The sequence below is a fragment of the Chiloscyllium plagiosum genome, chromosome 1 (assembly GCF_004010195.1).
Source record: "Chiloscyllium plagiosum isolate BGI_BamShark_2017 chromosome 1, ASM401019v2, whole genome shotgun sequence".
NCBI lineage: Eukaryota > Metazoa > Chordata > Chondrichthyes > Orectolobiformes > Hemiscylliidae > Chiloscyllium > Chiloscyllium plagiosum.
The window spans coordinates 149,783,382-149,804,612 of NC_057710.1; the positions used below are offsets into that span (position 1 = coordinate 149,783,382).

At 39.3% G+C, this 21,231-nt stretch overlaps 1 protein-coding gene and 1 long non-coding RNA gene across 2 annotated transcripts in view; both read left to right on the forward strand.

Annotated features, from left to right (window-relative positions):
* The window catches only part of pou4f2 (POU class 4 homeobox 2), a 4,063-nt gene extending 1,143 nt beyond the window's left edge, over window positions 1-2,920 (forward strand). The window contains exons 2-3 of the mRNA XM_043700797.1: window positions 109-305; window positions 351-2,920. Of these exons, the coding sequence (XP_043556732.1) occupies window positions 109-305; window positions 351-969 (816 nt within the window). The 3' untranslated portion in view covers window positions 970-2,920. The remainder of the gene's footprint in view (window positions 1-108; window positions 306-350) is intronic.
* Window positions 2,921-7,158: 4,238 nt separating this feature from the next.
* On the forward strand, window positions 7,159-15,829 carry LOC122555891. The gene is made up of 2 exons (XR_006313386.1): window positions 7,159-7,335; window positions 15,102-15,829. It is a non-coding gene; the product is annotated as an uncharacterized LOC122555891 (long non-coding RNA).
* Window positions 15,830-21,231: the final 5,402 nt, after the last annotated feature.

A 21,231-nucleotide genomic window follows, 5' to 3' on the forward strand; every position in this document is an offset into this window, starting at 1 on the left:
AGCACCAGCTCGGCGTCCATCAGCAGCCACCCCCCTGCCCTGCCCTCGCACCCCCACCACCCACACCCCCACCACCCGCACCCACACCACCACTCGCACCACCCCCAGCAGCCGCACGCGCACCCGCACCACCACCAGCACCACCAGCAGCACCACCAACAGCAGCAGCACCCGCCACCCCAGAACCTGGACGGCGAGCTGCTGGAGCACATGTCGCCGGGCCTGGGGCTGCCCACCATCACCGGGCCGGACGGCAGCGTGGTGTCGCCGCCTCCCCCCAGCGCTCCCCCTCCACCCCCACCCCCGCCGCCGCCGCCCCCGCCCCCCCCTCCGCCGCCGCCGCCGCCCCCCCACATGGCCGCCATCAACCACATGCACCAGGCCATGAGCCTGGCGGCGGCCGCCGCTGCTGCCCACGGCCACGCTCACGGCCACGGGCACGGCCTGGCCTCCCCGCACGGGGGGCTGGCGCCGGGCTGCCTGGGCGAGGTGGACGCCGACCCCCGCGACCTGGAGGCGTTCGCCGAGCGCTTCAAGCAGCGGCGCATCAAGCTCGGAGTGACCCAGGCGGACGTGGGCTCGGCGCTGGCCAACCTGAAGATCCCGGGCGTGGGCTCGCTCAGCCAGAGCACCATCTGCCGCTTCGAGTCGCTGACCCTGTCGCACAACAACATGATCGCGCTGAAGCCCATCCTGCAGGCCTGGCTGGAGGAGGCCGAGAAGTCGCACCGGGAGAAGCTCAGCAAGCCCGAGCTCTTCAACGGCGCCGACAAGAAGCGGAAGCGCACGTCCATCGCCGCGCCGGAGAAGCGCTCGCTGGAGGCTTACTTCGCCATCCAGCCGCGGCCCTCCTCCGAGAAGATCGCCGCCATCGCCGAGAAGCTCGACCTCAAGAAGAACGTGGTCAGGGTCTGGTTCTGCAACCAGCGGCAGAAACAGAAGCGCATGAAATACTCCGCGGGCCACTAGCCGGACTCCTGGAGGGGGGCAGAAGAGCAACTGGAGAAGCCCCAGACTGTACATTCCCTCCCTCCCCTCACCCACTCCCTCACTCCCCCTGATGGAGAGAGTTCACGTGGACTTGGCTGCAAGGACCTGATCGCCAACAAGTAAGACTTTTCTTTCTTTCTCAATGCCACCCCACTGCCAGCGAAACTGGACTCGCCAAAACCCGATTGAGACTTTGCGCTAGACTGAGAATTTCAGGTTTATACAGATGAACAAATGCAACAATGTCTTTCGTTTTTTTTTATTTTGAAAACAAACAATCGTAACACGCTGCGTTTACAGCAACCGAATGAGTACCGGCTGAACTGAAATGATAGTGTTGGCAAACTTGCTGTAACATTGATCTGAGCTTCGTGTTTTGGATTGTGCTCGTTCTTTTTGTTCATCTAAGGGTCACCTTTTCTACACCTCTGTTCCCTCTGTGCCTTGTAATACACTGGTACAGGCACATCCGATCCGTTAAACTGAAGTAAAGAGCAGGACTTTTACTCGAACATTTGATACAAGTTCTCGTGCAGTCTCTTGCTATCGATTGTTTAACGATTGCACTGAAGCTTTCCCACAGAGCTCTTCCATCATCATAAGAAATATACAAGTTCGTCTTAATTTTTTTGGCAAATCATATCACTGCGCTCAGTGGACATTATCTTTCTGCAGTTTCTTTAGAAATCTGGGTGATCACTTCCAATGCCCCTTTAAATTTCAGTTTCAAACCCCTTCCTCCCCCCCACCACCCCCCAACAACAATAAAAAAATCTCTACGCGGTTAATGGGGATGGCTGTGTGAACAGCCTGGAGACCTCTCCTTGTGTCTGAAGGCTATTATTAGATTACTACCAAACATTCTGAGCCTGAATTATTCATTCAGATCGTCTCCAAAGTTAATTTCATGTTCACTCGAATTAATTCCGCCTGTTTAATTCAAGTTGTGATAAGAGGAGTAAATAAAGGGGTTATTGAATTATTTAATATTTAATATAGTATGTTGATTCAGAGACTGTAAGAAAAATGATCGGACAAGTTAAGATTTGTCCGTGTATTTATTCTTTTGAAAAGTATCTGTAACGAAGAAGGACGAAAATTCGAGGAGAAATGTAAATCCTTGATGTTCGGCTGACAACACGCCACCTTTTCTCCCAACCCCCACCAGCCCCCGTCCAAAATAAAAGGGACATTGAAAAGGATTTAACATGCGCATATATATGTATCAAATTTCAACCGGTTTTTATTTCGGCATTTTTTCCCTGGGTTACCCTCTTGCATTCTGTGACAACGCGCAAGAAGGTTCAAACCCTGAGTGTAAGACCTGATCTTTGCCGATCGATCATTAAAAATGCAACGTCGGTGTAACGGTCGTGAGATCTGCTTCGATTTCGAGTACAGTTTATTTTTAATTCATCCTTTGTGTTTTGTTTACTGGAGGGAAGAGGTTTAGAGGTGCGTTTAGGAAAATTAAAATAAATCTGCTAATTTTCATGACCACGGGCGATTGATGCACTGCTGAAATACTTCGTTGTTTAGTACTGGCCTATCTTTTTAAAAGAAATAATAAAATAAAGGTACCTGGTTGTGTACCTGAATATTGTAAATATCATCCAATGAACTTGATGCACATATAGATATATTCTTACAGATTTTGATGTGTTGCTGTTAAAGCAGAAACATTTTTACGTGACAAGCGCACGATTTCTGTACGTATATGGTGTCTTAAAATTTTGTTTCTTTGTTTGCTCTGGAGAGGTTTAACTTTTTTATTTATTGATGTAATTCAGTGTTAAGTTATTGACATTCTGGTTATTAAATGACTTATTTAATTAAGAAATTCTTCGACTATTCTTTCGAAGTTGAGCCATTTTAGTAATATTTGACTTCTGTGGTGTATGTTTTCATTGCAGTTGTGGTTCTGGGTATTTGTTTAATATCTCTTTGGGCGTAGATAGCTTTATCTGTAGAAAAAAAAACTGGCTTTTGAGTTCTTAGCATGGGATAAACATCGTGTTTTTGGACTAAAATCTATAGGCTCCGAACTGTATTTTTAAAATAACGTGCAGCTTTCATAGATTTAAAAGACGAAACACTGTACATTTTACTTTATATGTAAAATTATGCACAGTCTTTAAAATAAAAGGTGATCTATTGACTTCATTGTTGATTTTTATTGCTGAATAAGTGGCATCATAGAAAAGGTTAAAACCTTTACAGGAAATCCTGAGTGTGTTTTCATTCGATATTGTCTGTTGCCCTGATCATGATGTTTTATGATGGTGTAAAGGGGCGGTTAAAGGTAACGTTGGAAGTTTTGCTTTAACTAACAGACACGTATTTCTATTGCAAAATAACAAATAAAACGTGTTCAGCTAACACACGTGCATGATGTGATGCAAGTTATTTTAAGCCACAGACCGGAGTTGCTTTGCTTAGGAGTTATAGAGACATGACTTTGTTGCTAATGCTTTGGCAGTTAATGCCTGAATTGCCAGTGAGGGGTAAAAGGTACCTCGGAGAGATTGCAAATATTCTATTAGACTCCAATCAGGGAGTCTGTGGAGAGTAGGATCTGTCCCAGGAGCTCGAGGCTGCCAGATGTCAAAGCTCGGCACACTCAGCCTGCCAGCGAGGAGTCTCTTTCACAACAGAACCTGTTTTGCAGCAGATCAATTGTACAAGAGAGCAGTTCAGTTTATGGTAAAGCAAGGGCAAAAATAAGCCTAAAGCTTCTGGATATGCATACGATTTTAATCTTTAGAAAATGGCAAGTTGCTAACTGTAAAGCGGTGGGAACTGGGGAATTAATGCCACCTACAGTCAACAATGAAAACCTTTCGCGTTTGCACGATTTAATTCAAAATAAATACCATTTCTATTAAATGAAATATGTCTTGATCAGGCCCCGGTGTTGACTTGCAGTTTTGAGGATTATACGCCATTCAGGAATATTCAAATGATAACTGTAATCTTGCTTAAAATAGACGTTTACTATTGTTGGAAAACATTGGAATATCAACAATGGGCATTTACGGCGATATAGCATTCACTAATACCAGTATTCATATCGAAATGATAGCAAATAATAATAGGATTAGCGCCTTCAGTTCAGAACTACTTTATTCATCCCCTTTTCCCCCTGTAGACTAATTAAACAGTGAACCACATCAGAGAACATAATTCCCTGTGGCTGCATCACAGCACTCTTTCAGCACCTGTAAATGTATTATTATTAACGAGGAATTAGTGGAAATTTTGAACCGGCTAATGATTCAAGTTTAAGTTTTATTATGTAGTTTCATTTGTATTTGTAAATATTGTTTTGAAAGAATGGAAGAGTTGCTAACAGAGGGAGAGTAGACTCTTTCTGAAGTGTTACAGACCGTGAGCGAGTTCGTAAAGGCGGATCCCCAAAGTCAATATTATTTTAAATATAATGTGCCCCGGAGCCTCTCAGAACGTATCTCCCCTATTTCAAAAGGCGATTCTACAGATGATTCATTCTTTCTTACTAAGCAAAACTGTTCTATGACCATACGCACGGATGCGGTAGGTTAACTCACATTTACAGGGCTGGGCTGTTTAAACGGCCACACACCACACTGCTCAAAAATGTTAGCATTTGCACTCATTCAGGTTCCGTACGAATTCAGTGTAATCTTACAGCTATTGACATGTCAGGTGACATATAAACGCAAAGGAGTAGTAATCATTTCACAATGACTAAACAAACTATGGTTCCGAAATATTTCATTTATTTCACGTTAACCCTTACTTATTGCTATCGTTTTTGAACTTGTGTACTCTGCTCAAGTTTCTCTTGTTTTATGGGGTTTTTTTTTCTACGCATTGCTGCATTTGTTGATCGATGGGAGGCCAATTATAAATACAGGCACGCACTGATCACTTTCTATGAGGTCAATGTTTTGTCTGTTTTTTTTGAGAACGCTCATTTCAGGATTGGTAAACATTCACTTCATCTTAACAGATCACTTCCACTTTCAATTTTGCGAAATTAGCAAATCTATTCCGCTTGTCCCGTTCTTTCAAATGTTTCTGAAGTTCGCTTGTGGATAATAAACAAACATTTTTATTGGTCCACCTCCACAAACATGCTCTTCAAGTCCCACGAACTTTGACAAGGAAGAGGCAAATTGTAAGCATTTTAATCTTTAAGGGTTATTTATTGTTTACAACTAGACCCAGAAAGGGCGCATCAAAGACAATTTCCAATGTAAAACTGTAATATCTACTGCTTTCATTTAAGAGACCGAGGTACGTGATTATTAGAGAAACGTAATGATTCAAGCTCACAGTCCATGCAAACCTAACAAGTGACAGTTGTTAGTATGAACCGGGGCATGCACCTGGACAGCACCCGGGGACAAACGCTAACATTGCCTCTTTAAGGAATATGAACAGTAAGTACACATTTGCAGTTATCCTTCCATGGTTAATTACAGGAGGTGTAGACTTGCCTAATTACTAGGGAGGATAATACATATCGCACACTGCACGTTCCAAGAAACCATCGTGATCAATTCACACTTAAAGAATTTCTGATTGTAACTTCTCAGGAAGTGGCTCGATGTTCTCAACTGTTAATAGTAAATACAAATGCACACTCTGAAAATTTATTCACTTTGAACCTCGTGGCTTTAGGAAGACGCCTCCTATAGGTGATGAGCTTATTAGTAGATTTGTTACATCTGTGCCTAGCTTGCATATTCCGCATACGACCCGATGAGGTTTTCCTATAAGTTAAATCCTAAGAATAACTGAAAGATCGACATCTAAGGTTCTGACGGTTAAGATTCAAGTTAAGTATTGTAACTCTCCTATGCCTTATTTTGTTTACTTTCTCTGGTTATTGTTTTCTTATGTCACATTTCACTGCGATTGTAATATCATGCCACGCATTTTTGTTTGGCGAGGCAATGGAACTTGTAACTTAACGATAAGATAGTTGGTACTGACGAGTTCGTATGATACAAAACATAACCCTGCAAGCGATGCTTTGTAATGATTGTTCTAAAGACACCTGAAAGGACTTGCCAGAATGTAGCAATAATGTTCACAGTGTCAGTAAAACATTACAGATTGTTTGGATAATTATAAGCATCACCAAGAGAGAAAGGAGTGTGTCAAATTAACAACTGTAACAGGGAGCTGAAGAAGAATCTAAACTTTACCTCGCCCTCTAAATGAGTCATTCACTAAAAGGCTATTACGGGTATTAATAAATTACACAGCGAATTGCGAAATCCAGATAATTACAACGAATAAGTAAGTAATCATTAGTTATCTCAGCTAATTACTCTGGGTCACAGAGAGTTGGAATGTGAAATCCTCACCGGGAATTAAAATTAACTTTGCATAGTGCTCGTCTTTGCTTGACATCCCCCAATCTAGTCACATGTCAGCTCCCGAGTGAGGAAATTCTCCGCTAATTTAAGAGGGCAGGGAGGGATCAGAATGCGAGTAGTGAATTGAGATTTAATAGTTTATTTCATGTTTCAACTGTTAACACCTAGACATAGTTCCTTAATGTAAAACATTTCTATATTTATTCCAGTAAAATCTCAGTTTTAAATATAATTATTTGTAAACTGTTCTTTTATATGCGAACTTGTTTAATCAAAAATGCTTTTAACACCAAACTATCCAGCATTTGAGTCTCACACAAGCAATATCTTACATTTTCAACCTCCTTCATATCATAACATATTCTTAATGGCCTTCACATAAAGAAATACAATACCGAATCTATACATTTACTCGTGTGATCCTGTTTATCTGTAATTAGGCAAGTTGTTTCTTTATGAACGAATTTCTAAAAAATATAAATACATTTTATGCTATTATTTGGTGTTGATAAAATTTTAATTAAGCCTGGGACCAGTGGAACACCGCCTAGGGACTCGAGAGAATATTTTAACTGTACATTTACAACAACTGTCTGTCTTCAAAGACGTGACTGCTTTTAATCTTGAATTAACCAAACTATAGAATAAAAATTGAATTTTATGGATCCCTCCTCCCCAAAAACATTATATTTTGCAAATGAATCCCAGGTTCTATTTTAAGAGTGTTTGTCCCTCATACACATAGGTCTCCAATTACCTTTTCGTTAATAATAGATGGATTTGGTGTAGAGGTGGCATTATATTGTGGTTTTGGAAGTTTTTTTTAAAGAAAATACGGTTAATGCAATATTAATTGGTTGTGGCGGTATAAGAATGGGTGGTTTTTTTTGTCAACCAGAGATCCACGGAGATGGGACGTGAGCGAAGACAAAAAGCAATGTCCCGCGTGTCATTGTGTTTCTAAACAAAGCCTGAGGTAAGTAAAAATATTCTGTATATTTTACAACCAAGTCAGTGCGTGATATTCACAGCAGCATTTAGTTTATGTTAGATCTTCCATGTACTCATAAAGATAGAGAGTTTTAATGTTCTGGGAATAAATATGGATCGTCCTTCCAGATAAGCTCCTTTAGTAAATATGAATGAATGGAATGGCAACTAATATTGCTGCCTAACCAATGAACATTTCAACGGGCAGGATGCACCCACTTGATGACAATGCAAACATAGCAGTTAACAGGGTGGGACATCATCTTCGCCATACAATGTAAGCACAAAATAATCGAATAGGAAGGAATATTAATATGAAGTTATAATAGCAACCATGTTACGATGCAAAATATGAAATAACATATTCCTAAATCACGAGTTATAAGAGTATTAGGCCAATTTAACTTAACGTAACAACATTTCCCAATTGCTTCCACTGCTTGTAACTGACGGTTAATTGAATAGGTGATTTAAAAAAAAAGGTTCCAATTTTTTAACTTCTACCGTATTGGGAAAATGAAGCACTGTTGTAAGGAAATAACTGGCGTTGTCGAGCTTGCAATTTTATAGCGTTTCAGAGGAGAACAACAGTTTTTGTATTGTTCGGTTGGAATACCCAGGAAGTGCTCAATCCGCAAAAATGTTTAACGGATGTTTATAATCGTTAGCAATACTTCGGTGCATGGCCTATTTTAATACTGGAAGTCCATATTTTAGAAATCCAAGAATTTCACAAAGGATTTTTTTTCCAGTCTGTAGCCAAGTATATCGAAACATTAGGGCAGCCCCTTGTTTTTAGGCTATTGATGTGGTTAACTTTTAGTTCTTAGGTTATCTACGGTCTGCCGAATGGGCCAGCAAATTTCCATTCTATTTATATCTATTCATTATTGTCTGTCTATCTATCTATCTATCTATCTATCTATCTATCTATCTATCTATCTATCTATCTATCTATCTATCTATCTATCCATCTATCCATCCATCCATCCATCCATCCATCCATCCATCCATCTATCCATCCATCCATCCATCCATCCATCTCGCTGAATTGCCTATCTTTCCCCTTGTGTATTTTCTATAATGTTCGTGTATTTTATTGTTGTCTTTTAGTTGTCATGTTGTCTTTTAGTGCTCTCTGTAACTATAACTCACTAGTTGTAGTTACATCACTGTGATGTAAAGTCTAATCATTAGCAATGAGGAAAATACAGTAAAAGAGCATTTCAATAAAAAAAACCTGCGGAATAAACAATAGGCATAATCATTTCTCCAGGAGATATACTTGCAGAATTTAAACACGCAAAATCCATACCTAAGCTAGTACGGTATATTATGCAGAGAATGCTGTTAACTGTATCTGCAGTTTTACAACAATATGTTGAACAAATATCAGTGCGTTACAATTAAACAATACCTTCTACATAACATGACCATAATAACGCGTTATGTCTTAATAACGAGGAATAACAAAAATGCTACAATTATGTTGAAAGGCAATAAGTATAATAGTCTGTTCAAGTTTAAGAACGAAATTTTACCGGAAGCAGACAGTAATAAGTCGTAAACAAGGGACATTAATTTTTGTAAAACGTCTTTGAGATCCTATCAAGCGTCACATTCAATATTTGTCTTTATTGGCATCGTATCTAACCAACAAATCCATTGTCGCTTTATTCACCATTTCTGATTTGATGTAATTGTAACTTTCCTTTCATGGATCTGTAGTTGGGTTAAGTGGAGCTAGGATGTGATTTTAGTAGATAGATACAATGTCATTGAAATTCTTATCTGAAAAAAGAATCGACAGATTTTGCTCATGATAAATTCTAATTGAAACGTTAGACCGGACAATGTACTAGGGCCACCCTTAAAATGGGGGTTTATAAACATGCCGAAATGCGGATCAAAACTAGGACGGACGTCGCCAAATGACAATGCACTCCCACATTTACACGTCAGAATCATTGAACAGCACTCCTTCTCTGAAATGTTTTAATACACCAGAGCAAATCAATCGTTATAATTTCAACAAAAATAAACACACACAATGAACGGAAAACTGATATCCCAAACACTACTTTTGAGGTGATGAAATGGCCATGTTTTGTTTAATACAATGTAACTTTTCCATTATGGCGAAATGCATCTTTGATAGTGTCACCTGAAAAGTGAAGAAAATTATTTTAGAGATTATGAATCCTCCTTTTGCCTCATGCACCAATGGGTAAGCCTGATAACCCCGACGAACCTCATTGTTCGACGTGAAAAACCTGAGCCGAAAGAGAAAGCTCTAATGGCATACAAGGGATAGGCCGTGGAAATAAACTGCGTTCACAAAGGATATACAGATTTCACTTTTTACAAAAAATAAGCGAATCCTCCGGGATTACCGCGATGTTTCAGCAATATCCATGTTCAAAGCGTAAGGCGTGGCTACTTACCACTGTATTTGAAAAGAACATGGATGGGATCATCGTGATTTGAATTAGGGTTTGATCTGAGAATAGATGCATTATCTATATTGGATGTATATTGTGGGCCCCTTGTCAGCTACATTCTGCTGCAGATCTATTAATCATCTCCACAAGGAGCGCCAGTATGTCAGAGCTTTACTCTCTCCTCAGTTTATACAGAACGGAATCATTTACATAAAGTCCTTTAGGCAAATAACTGTTGGGGCTCTAATTTATATCTGATCGAAAATTAGCCGTCATTATGCGCTCCATTAGCACTGTCTTTAATGTGGTTCTAAGCATCATTTGTCAAAGCGCTTGTTAATATCCTTCAAGTCTTTAAACTTGAGAGCTCATTAAAGTATAGGCCATATTATTGATGTCGTGCAGATCAGAGTTTGGAAGAAATACTCGAAAATACTGTCTTTTCTTGAACTTCCACTGCATAAACCCCGAAAACGAAAAGGGGAGTGAAAATCGTTGCGAGATTCAAAAAGTAATTTGAAAACACATGAATGCAGAGTTGGCCTTTTAAAGTTTCTTTGGACAAGACTAATTTTAAACATCAGCTCAGCCTGTAGCAACAGGTATGAAACCCTAGTCAGAATTAATTCGATATTCGCAAATAGTTTGCTGACCTTGTTATATGACCGCTACAATTCTTGATAAATTAGATCAGAACTTTAAGGTTTACAGAGAGACTTATGTGAAGACTGACAACAAATACAACTTTCGTATGGTATACTCTACAGTGCCTCTCGTGCACACCAACTGTATAACTTAATGGGTTACTCAATTGAAATTGTATCTTCGCCATGCCAAATATTATCCCTTCATTAGAAAAGTATTGTCTCTAACTGAATTTTCACTGCTAGCTAAATAAACATCTTATTAATGCAAGCGAACATTAAGCTTGTATCAGATGTTAAATAACATTATTTCATTCATAAACTGGAAATTAAGACTGTTCTAATAAAGTCTTGCTGAGTTTTTTTATAAACTAAAAAAAACTATTGTCATTAATTTCTCAAAAACAATCGGATTCATTTGATAGAATTTCGATCTTCCCTAGGTTGATTTGAATTTGCAGCTAATGTCCAGTCGAACTATATGCTCCACGTGGCTTAGTATTAATGGTAGAGGAGGCAGCTCTCGCCTTCCCAGTCTCCCTTTGTTATTTCCAGGTGACCCACCCATTTTTTTTGTGATTTGCCGCAGCGGGGCTGTTGCTGGATGTAAGTGGGAAACTGTCCCTGGATGATTGCTGGTTGCACAGCGATCACTCAATGCGGATCAGCTCAGAGAGCTGCGGGACAGGCAGCAAATCTGCTCTCATTTCATGATTAAGTTGCGCTCGCTTAATTACGTGAACATTATTGCATTATCTATCAGATTGTTCATATGGCAACGCAATGGACAATAAATTATAAAATCTGGAACGAATCCATACATTAATTTGCTCCCTGGTGCTAATATGCTCTTGCTGAATATACTAACATACACATTATCCCAACTAGATAATCTATATCCTTTCATCTGCAGTCAATTGACTGGATTTTCATATAATCACTCAGAGCAGCCAAAGGTCGGCACAATAAACACCGACATCGCAGGAAGGTAAAGCAATTCAAATCATATACTACTAAGGTATCTTAATATGATTTCTAAAAAGGAACCTGGTGACCATGTTCTGTCATACGCACGTCACGCAAAAGGAGTTTGGTTGCAGGGATTAGATTTACAAAGTGCAGGTGGAGTAATGCATGCAATTCTCTTAAATCTCCGGTTGATCTTCATGTTCCATTGCGTTACCATTAAGACACTGAAGAACAGGGAAAAAAAAACCCCGCAAAATTGCGAATTCGCTTAGCCATATGACGAGCACATGCCTGCCATTTTTCTCTGAGCAACCTAGCGAAACCATCAATTGTATTATTTATGAATGCGAATAGGATTTTGCCACATCTAGGGCACATAGGGAACACCTTACGGAAGCAGAGGAATGCCTCATTGAATGAAGAATTCCGAACCTTATAAGTTAGAGTGCCAAGATATTATGAACCACATATGTTAGTGGATTGCCTTAATATACGGACATGTAGAACATCCTTAATGTTTTCACCTAATTTTTCAACAATCAATGCAATTTTACGCAGCAAGAACGTGAACGCCATAAGCGATAAAAAAAAGTTCCAATTAAGAGCGAAATTGCAGTTAAACATACAAACCAGATATTTAGTTTCATTTTATTACTGGCCAGTGATACCTCAATTCTCCCTGTTCAATCGGAATACGCCGTTGCTCCTGATATAATGCAATGCGTAGTCAATAACCTGACGGTACAATGTGACTTTTGATGGTTAATTTCTTGAAAGGACACCCATAGGTCATTACAGCAGCAAACATTGGAAAGCCGCAAATATGAGATTCTTTATTGTTATGGAAATCTCCATTCCCCTTGTTTTTACGGGCTCCTTTAGGCTATAGTAATAAACAGCGTAATTAGAATGCTAAAGACAGGTGTAAATAAAAGAAACGAGACAGTACTGATAGATGAGTCGCTAGGTCAGGCCCTCATCAAACAGCCCAGTTGGTAGCAAATGATCCTTTCCATGCCAGTGGCCTTGGGCAAAAACAGGGGACAGAGAGAAGAATACTGGGCAGAGCTTTTAGGCAATAATTACATCAAAATGTCACCGCATCTGAGCAGCAGGCAGAAGCGCAAGCAGACGCGGTCACAAGCGGATCTACTGTGTTATTTATTATTTTGACAGGATATTCGCCTCTCGTAACTGACATTCTGTTCTTACACGCCCCCGTTCACTAATTGGTCCACAAAATATGTATGGAAACCCAATAATACTTTAAGAAGGTTTTCATTTATTGTTCCAAAGCTTGTGGCTACTATTTATAGTTGTCCTTACACTTCCATTCATTTGAACCCATTTATTTTTAGACCTATGCAGTAACAGCATGTTGCGCTGGTACTTTGACTCAATATTGTATCTTTATGGATATTTATGCTTATTGTCAGGCGTCATGATGCAAATATTTGTAGCCTCTTTCTCAGTGAAAAAAAGTGATCAGAATTCCCACAGCATAGCAATGGTTTATGCTGGTGAAATAATCAAATTTGCTTCATAGTGATTGCTTATCTTAAAACATCTTTAATGGTCCTCTACGAAAAATATCGCCATATTGGAACCTAGCCCCGACACTGGGCCAATGTTAAGGGTGTATAGTATTAGATATTGAGATTAATTTACAAGGTCCAAGCAATTTTCTGGTTTCAGTCAGGCTGGTTTAGTAATTGTTAGCACGAGAGAAGTCGCCACAAGAATCATCCTTCAGTCAGACTTGTTCAGAATGCAGCCCAGTTAAACATTGTTCTGTTCTCGGGGCTGAAACTTACCTAATGGCTCCAAGTAGTTTTGTAGACAAAGTAGAACCAATTTTTAATCTATAATTCTGGCATCCATCACTTCAGATATTGTCAGCAATAATTTAGGAAACACATTTTGACAAGGCAGTGAGCTTGCTAATTAAAATTTCAAAGTTTTTCGAATGCTGTTTGATGACAACTTTTTGCTTTCTCTAAATATTCTATATTTCTGTGCTGGCCTTACAATTTGACATATTTAAAAATATTATATTTTAAAGTATATTTTGAAGATTTCAATTTGAATTGTAATACGATTTCCACGTTAGTTATAAAATATGCTTCTATTAAATATGAGCATTATTTAGCAAGATGATTTATTAATAACAGTTTATTTTTGCTACTGTGATCTTAAGGATTACGTGTTTTAAATGCAGACCTCCGCGTTATCTCTTCCAGTTCACATCCAATATGAAGCGGACATAACTTTCATTCAAACGCCTCTAACCACGTACCTGTACTTCCAATATAGGATTAGCACCACAAGAAATAAAACAGTTTCCCGTTATATTTACTTGTGATATTTGTTCCAGTATCAACTTCTCAACTAAATAGGTACAAATAAAAACAGACAAAAGCAGTTAAAATCTTTTCCTGTAAGAGTAAGGCCCCATGGGCCTTCCTACTAAGTCTTCCTTAAATTTGATACAACTCTAACTCTACATTTTTGCTTTATCATTTATCACCATGTTATAAAGAATATAAAATGTGCGACTGAAACTTGTCACAAAGCGTTATAATAAGCTCGGTCGCTTTTGTAAGCTATAAATGGACAAGATGAGAACCGTATTTTGCTGTAATACATACCGAACAATAAATTGAAATAATTCAGCAGATCAAACAAGAAACCAACTAAACGGACTAACTGGGTACCAAAGGTGCATACAGATGATGTCAATATTTTTGCCAATCGTGAACTAGTCGTTATAAATTGGAAGCCCCGACTTTGCACACGCAGATTGTGAATAAATTCTTTAAATTACATCATTGAATAAGGTAATTGACTTCATTACAGAAGATCTCGATATTTCAACGTTGTAATGGCTACAAACCTTTTCCTTAGAAATAGCAGAAATTCCCTATAAACATCTTTCTTTTTCCGACATTTTTGCCAATCCAAAAGTTTCAATAAACAGAAATAGTCAGGAAAGCAAAATCCGCAATGTCGAGGTAATACACACAAAAAAGATACAGTGATGTGCTTGGAAAGTCCAGTAACTAGGTCTACTGAGAGAGAGAAAAAATCACCAGTCTACCGGTTGTGATGGTTAAATGTGGCGATCTGCTTATTAAACTTACCAACTTACAATCTGGCCATCGCTAACTCCATCCATCTATAAACCCAATTGCTTTTGTAAAGCCAAACATGACACGTTTGCAGCATTGTCTATCGTAAGTGAAATTTTTATTTTTAAATTGATTTAATTTCGCAGTTAAAGCCCTTTGTCGAAATGGCTATATTAATACTCAGTTCCACACTTTAAGCACACCGCAGCGATATTCTCTCCATATTAAGCTGAATCAAATGCATCAGTTATTCTAAAATCGTAAGTTGTAAATCACATTTATCACAGTAATTGGACACCAAAGACCCTTAGATTCTAGATTTTTAAAAAAGAAATCGTGACTTCCTTTGCTGAGCTGTGCATTTGACAGGGTCAAAAGATCATGGTCAATAGGTCTTGGTTGGTCAATACTTTTTAAGCGAGCCGGCTGCACTGGCAGGCCTACGTGACCTTGTAGAACTCAAGCACCTTGGAATTCATGAAGAAATTCATCAGTAAATGTTTAAAGTACGTTGGTGGCTTTATCTTATACTGAACCCGCTTCCTCATTTATGCTCTAATTATGTTGCAGATTATTAAATAAAATCTCTCATGAACAGAAGAGTTCATTGGGGAACAGACTTTGCCTATATCTGTTTGGAAACGGAGGAAGAAGAATTCCTGCAAAGGAGAAATGGCGCAAGCCGAAAAAGGCAACTTCACGGTCAAAGCATGAAATAATGCGGAATCTCATTAATATAACTTCCAATTCTCTTTGGTGAATGTTACATTCTCACGAGCACATCATTGCACTTGATCGTTTCCGGCCGAGACTATGACCACCACTGAATGACAGATGGTAAGATTTCAAGCAACAAGACATTGAGTCAGAATATAAATTAACCGAAAAATAAAGATAATATGCTGAAGTAATTCGAGGAAATGCCACGTAAGGAAATAGTTAATGAAGAGAGGGGAAAGAAAGCATTTAGAAAGAATGAGAGACACGAAAAAGAGAAACTGAGGTTGGAAGTTGAATATGGGTGAGAAAAGAGAAGGGCAACATGAGTTCCGTGAAATTCATATGAACCATTGCGTTTGATTCCCGAATAAAAGCTGTTCGCATTTCTGTTCGCACTTGTTTCATCACAACTGAGTAAAAAAAAGACTTGCAGTAACACAACTTCAAATTCAAAGATCAGAAGCTTTAGGTATTTGCTTAAGAATTTAAATCTTTGACTTCCCATCACTTTGAATGTTGACTACAGCCATAACTTATGTTGTAGACAGGGTTCCTGGTGACTGGCACCGCGAATGAAAGCAATGTTGAATTGAAGGGGAACGCTTGGGGGTGTCACAATAAAGCTCAGATTTCACCCAAACACATACGTTTTTGTCTCGTAACATTCTGATCGTTTCCCGGCATACTCACAGGTGGAAATGCAAACCAGTTGTTCTGGTCTCGGGAGACGGGTTGACTTAATTGTGCAGTTCTCACGCCTTTAATTATCTCTAAAGGAGAAATGCATCTCCTTTAGAAAATCTGAAGGCCCGCACGTATCTTATACCCTCTTGGCAAATGGAAGGGACGGAATACACCATTCGGCTTTGCCAGGGTTCCAGTGCAGTCCTAGTGATGCTAAATCCCTGGCTCTGCTGTTGGTGTGGCTGCACGAAAATGTACACCTGTCGCCAACACAGAGCAGAAGCCACTCGGAGTGTGTGTAGATCATGATATCACTCGGTTAAAATGATGCCAGCCCTGCAGCTTACTTCCACCAAATCCACCAAGGATATCGACAAGGCAGAAATCCATGTTTTAAAGACATCATCTCTAACAAACACCGCTGGTTCAGAGTAAGAAAAACATTTATGTTCTACAACATCTCAGGATGTTGCATTCTGGAATTCCAGTGGGAATCTTTTCCTTATTATGATGTTTATTGCTGTTGTTAAATGCTAGCCTTGGCTTTTGGGAGGCACATTGCTTCTATGGCAGAATGTGTTCTCTCACTTGAGATATTTCACCATATAATCTGGGCTACTCCTTCAGTGTTGAAACTTTATTGCTGGAACAGCACAGCAGGTCAGGCAGCATCCAGGGAACAGGAGATTCAACGTTTCGGGCACAGGCCCTTCTTCAGGAATGCCTGAAGAAGGGCCTGTGCCCGAAACGTTGAATCTCCTGTTCCCTGGATGCTGCCTGACCTGCTGTGCTGTTCCAGCAATAAAGTTTCAACTTTGATCTCCAGCATCTGCAGACCTCACTTTGCTAGTCCTTCAGTGCCAAGAGGAGTGAATGTTGCACTGTCAGACATGCTCTTGGATGCAACAGAAAATTAAAGGATTCCCTGTCCTCTCAGGTGAAGGCTGGAGACCAGCAATCACTGTCTGTCGGGAACATCTGCAGTGTCCCTGTCAAAAATGACTCTCTCAAGAGACACAGCTGAAATATCCAGGTTCATATTGTTAGGAGGGTATGGGGGAGGTCTATATGTACAAATGAGTTGTTAAGTTTCTTGTTACATCAGTATTTCATTGATTGGGAAATCTAGAGGCCATGGAATGTGCAATGCAAGTGCAGTTTTGACCACACTCCTTACATTAACATTTTTATGCAAAATTTTGATGTACACACTATAAGGAAAAATACTAATACGATTTCATCACACTAATGTTTTATGGACCATTTATCAAATTCTTATGCTGGCATGTTCATTTTGATTGCCTACCCTGCTGGGTGTTGATAATGCTGCATTTGCATTACCAACACTCATCTGAATCAATAAGTGTCGAGAGTGTAGTGCGGGAAAAGTACAGCAGGTCAGGCAGCATCCAGGGAGCAGGAGAATCAATGTTTCAGTCATAAGCCCGTTATCAGGCATCCTTCAGGAATGTTTTCCTGATGAAAGGCCTTTCCCCGAAATGTCGATTCTCCTGCTCCTTGGATGCTGCCTAACCTGCTGTGCTTTTTTAGCACCACACCCTGGACTCTGATCTCCAGCATCTGCAGTGCTCACTTTTTCCCTTCTGAACCAGTAAGTCCAAGGATTGGTGGAAATTAGCCCCCCGGCCTCCTCAGTACACTCGACTTTGGCCCATTTTCTGCTGCACTATTTACCTCCCTGATAGATAGTGAAGGACTGTTTGCTTTGGAATAGACCTACCAGAGGTACCTCATGGGGCTATTGAAGCTCTCTAATTGGGGCACATCTTTCACTAAGCCTATCATTATCCATGAATTTTGATAAGGAGTCCTGCATTGGTTCCACAATTCACTCCTTTAAATTAATGCTTTTTTAAAACTATTAATGATATCTGTATTTCACAGTTGGACTAAGGTACTCAAATTCATTGTAGACTTTAGTGAAAAGTGGTTATGAGATTTCTATCCTTGTTCTCATAATTCTCTGAACATGCTTTCCAGATGTTCTCATGCCACTTTACTAACAGGATGTCAAATTTATGGATGCTGGAAATCTAAAATCAGAGAAAATGCAGGGGAAACTCAGCATGTCTGGCAGCATCTGTGGAGACAGAAAAGGAGTTAATGTTTTAAGTCAGACATAACACTTCTTCAGAACACTCAAATTTATAATATCTGAAATAACCATGGAACCTAAATATTTTATTGCACATAAATCATATCTATCCTTTGTGTTCTCCTGTTGTGCAAAATCTTACATATCAATTTTTAAAGATATTTACCAAGGAAGAGTGTTTGATGTGATTTCCTATTACTTCACCAACACTTTGGAGTACACCCTTTCACAGAAATGCTGCCAACAAAGCTAATAATTCCATTACATTTATGTTTGGTATTTTTAAGCTTGCATTTATTGGTCGGAGCACTCTTGCGGGACACCGAGCCAGTATTTGGAGCTGTTCTTTGGTCTCTGTACACAGGAGCTCTCAGGAGATAGGCTCAATCCCTGACTCAAAAGTAGAAATACCGCCACTATCTGGATTGGGGTTCAAACAATTTGCCTTCTGATTCTGAGGTGGGAATTCTATAATTTACAGAACAGGATTATATTGATTGATTAAAATGCCTCTTATTGCCTTCAGTAACATTTTAGAAAAGTGAATTAATTTCATATGAAGAAAGACATAGGCTCCAAAGGGTTTGAATCAAGAAAAGGGGAAATTGAAGCACATTGGACAGTGAGTAAGGTAATGGTTTCCTGCACGTTTTGTTGACTTTAATGACAGGACACCTTTTAATTTTTGTTATTCCAAAAGCTTGATTTGTTTTTTTTTGCCCAGATCTGATTTGGGTTGTGCTATATGAAACCGTGAAATCACCTACCTTCCAAGAAGTAATGGTGCCATGCAGTTAGCTCGACAGAACATCTTTTCTTTAGCAATTTCTGATCACATTATTCAAATAAATATATATTTGAAAGATTTACAGTACTAAAATTAATATTCTTTTGTTACAAGCAGAGAACCCTGTATGTGATAAGAAATGAACAATGGTTTATCTATACATGTTGTAACTTTTGCCTTAAGTTTTAGAAATGTCAAGTGGGTACCTGAGAGAGACTCTTAAGAATAAGTGTACAAGAGAGAAAAAGGAGACAGATTAAGAGAAAGAGACAGTGAGAGGGAGAAAAAAAAGTATCCAGAGAGAGAAAGTGAGAGTAAAAGGTAGAGGCAGGCTCAGAGAGAGAAAATTAGTAAGAAAGAGAGAGACTGGGATTAGAAAAAGAAAATGTGGGAGACAAAGAGTACAGTTACAGAAAGAAAATGAGTGAGAAAGAAAGAGACCAGAATCACAAAAAAAGGGAGAGGATTAAATAGGGAAAAAATTTGGAGAGGTTAGGGGGTCATGGTACATTTATTGTGGCCAGGTTGAGTGGGTTGGGAGCATGGGAAGGAAATTTGTTTCTAAATTGTCAAACTCAACATCAACCTTCCTAATATTTTTACTTCTGTTTCTAATGGAGACAGATTGATGGACACCAACAAATCCACTCTCAGGAATTGTCACTAAAATCTCTTGAGGATTCTGTGTGCTTCAATTTTAACTTAATTTTTAGTTTTATTTAATGTAGACTAAGATTCCTGCAACACAGAAATCCCAGCAGGTAAAAGGGGACAAGAAGGGCCAGATGCATGAGCTAAGTGTGTTGAATGCACTTTTTATTGACCAGGAGGAATGGGAATGTTTCCTCTTGTTCCTCCGACTGGAGCACTGTGAACACCTGACAACCACTGCAGTTTCTGGTTTCTGCTGCTGTTTAATGTGCTGCAAACTCCCAGAATGTCTGCTTCCTCCTCCTTGCCCCAGTGTGAGGGCATGTTTATGCAATATGATGTTCACAGCTGCTGTTCATTTTGATATCTGCCGGGTGAAAAATTAGGAACAAAAATTAAAAGGTGTCCTGTCATTAAAGTCAACAAAACGTGCAGGAAACCATTACCTTACTCCCTGTCCAATGTGCTTAAATTTCCCCTTTTCTTGATTCAAACCCTTTGGAGCCTATGTCTTTCTTCATATGAAATTAATTCACTTTTCTAAAAAATGACAGGTTGGCCCTGAACTCAGTTGATTACCTCAGAAAAAGTCAATACTTTTACCTGTAAGACAGATATACAAAATGTTAACACTTGTGTGATACTGGGAGAGGGCAATGTAACAATGGGAGATGGGAAGGGAAATAATTAAGTGCCCCGTTATGTAAACTGGGTAACTGGAATTTGGCATGAAATTTCTGGAAAAGCTTGGCAGGTCTGGCCACACCTGTGGAGAGAAATCAGAGTTAACATTTTGGGTCAAATAACCCTTTCTCAGAACCTGAATTTGGCATTTTCTTGCTGCTCTGTTTACCCTGATGCTCTGGTTGCCAACATCCTGTCTCGAGTTCTGAGATGGGCTGAAGAATCTACTGGTTTTAGTCAGGAGGCTATTTGAATTACATCACACCCAAAATCAAGTATTAATGACAGAAAAGTTGAGCATACATCACATATACACCTTTTGTTTGTACTGTTGTTGATTAGTTAATAAGCAGTCCTTAAAGAACCACTAGAAGTCACCCAGAAACTGGTTAAAATTACTTGATAGTTTTATTTTTGTGGGACCAGAAGCAGCAGCTAATGTCAGGCCTTAGATCTGGACTTTACCCCAGACTTAAGCTGTTGATGAGCTCCATACAGGATTTGACTGATTCTGGGGAATTCATTTGTTAATGAGTTGAGGTCGTATAAAAATGTATACTTTAGGAAAACCTGATTGCATCCACTTTTGACATAAACACCATGTAAAAAACAAATAGCAGACCTGTGAGTTGAATGTATTTAAAATAATTAGGGATAGGAAGGGAGAAAATGAACAAGTGCAAGAATTAGGGATGGAATAGCAAGACACTTGTAAAACTGGCAATTTAAAGATGGATTGTCCTCCCTTATAACAAGGAAAGGGGTCAGTCAACCAACATTTCAGTCATGAACAATGGATTTGGGCAAATAATTCGTGTACGGTCAGTCATGAATCAGTAATAAATGAGGCTTCCTGGATTGGATCTGATTATGTGCATAGAGATGATGATTTCTGGATGTAGCCCTTTAAATGAAAAAGTAGCGAGTAAAACAGCATGGCTTATGAAAGATAATCCCTGGAGCATTGCAACATTGTAGCCATACAGATCATATACAGATACTAATATTTCTTTACCAGCTCCATGCTCCTATATTTAGGAAACCTAATTTCTTTACTG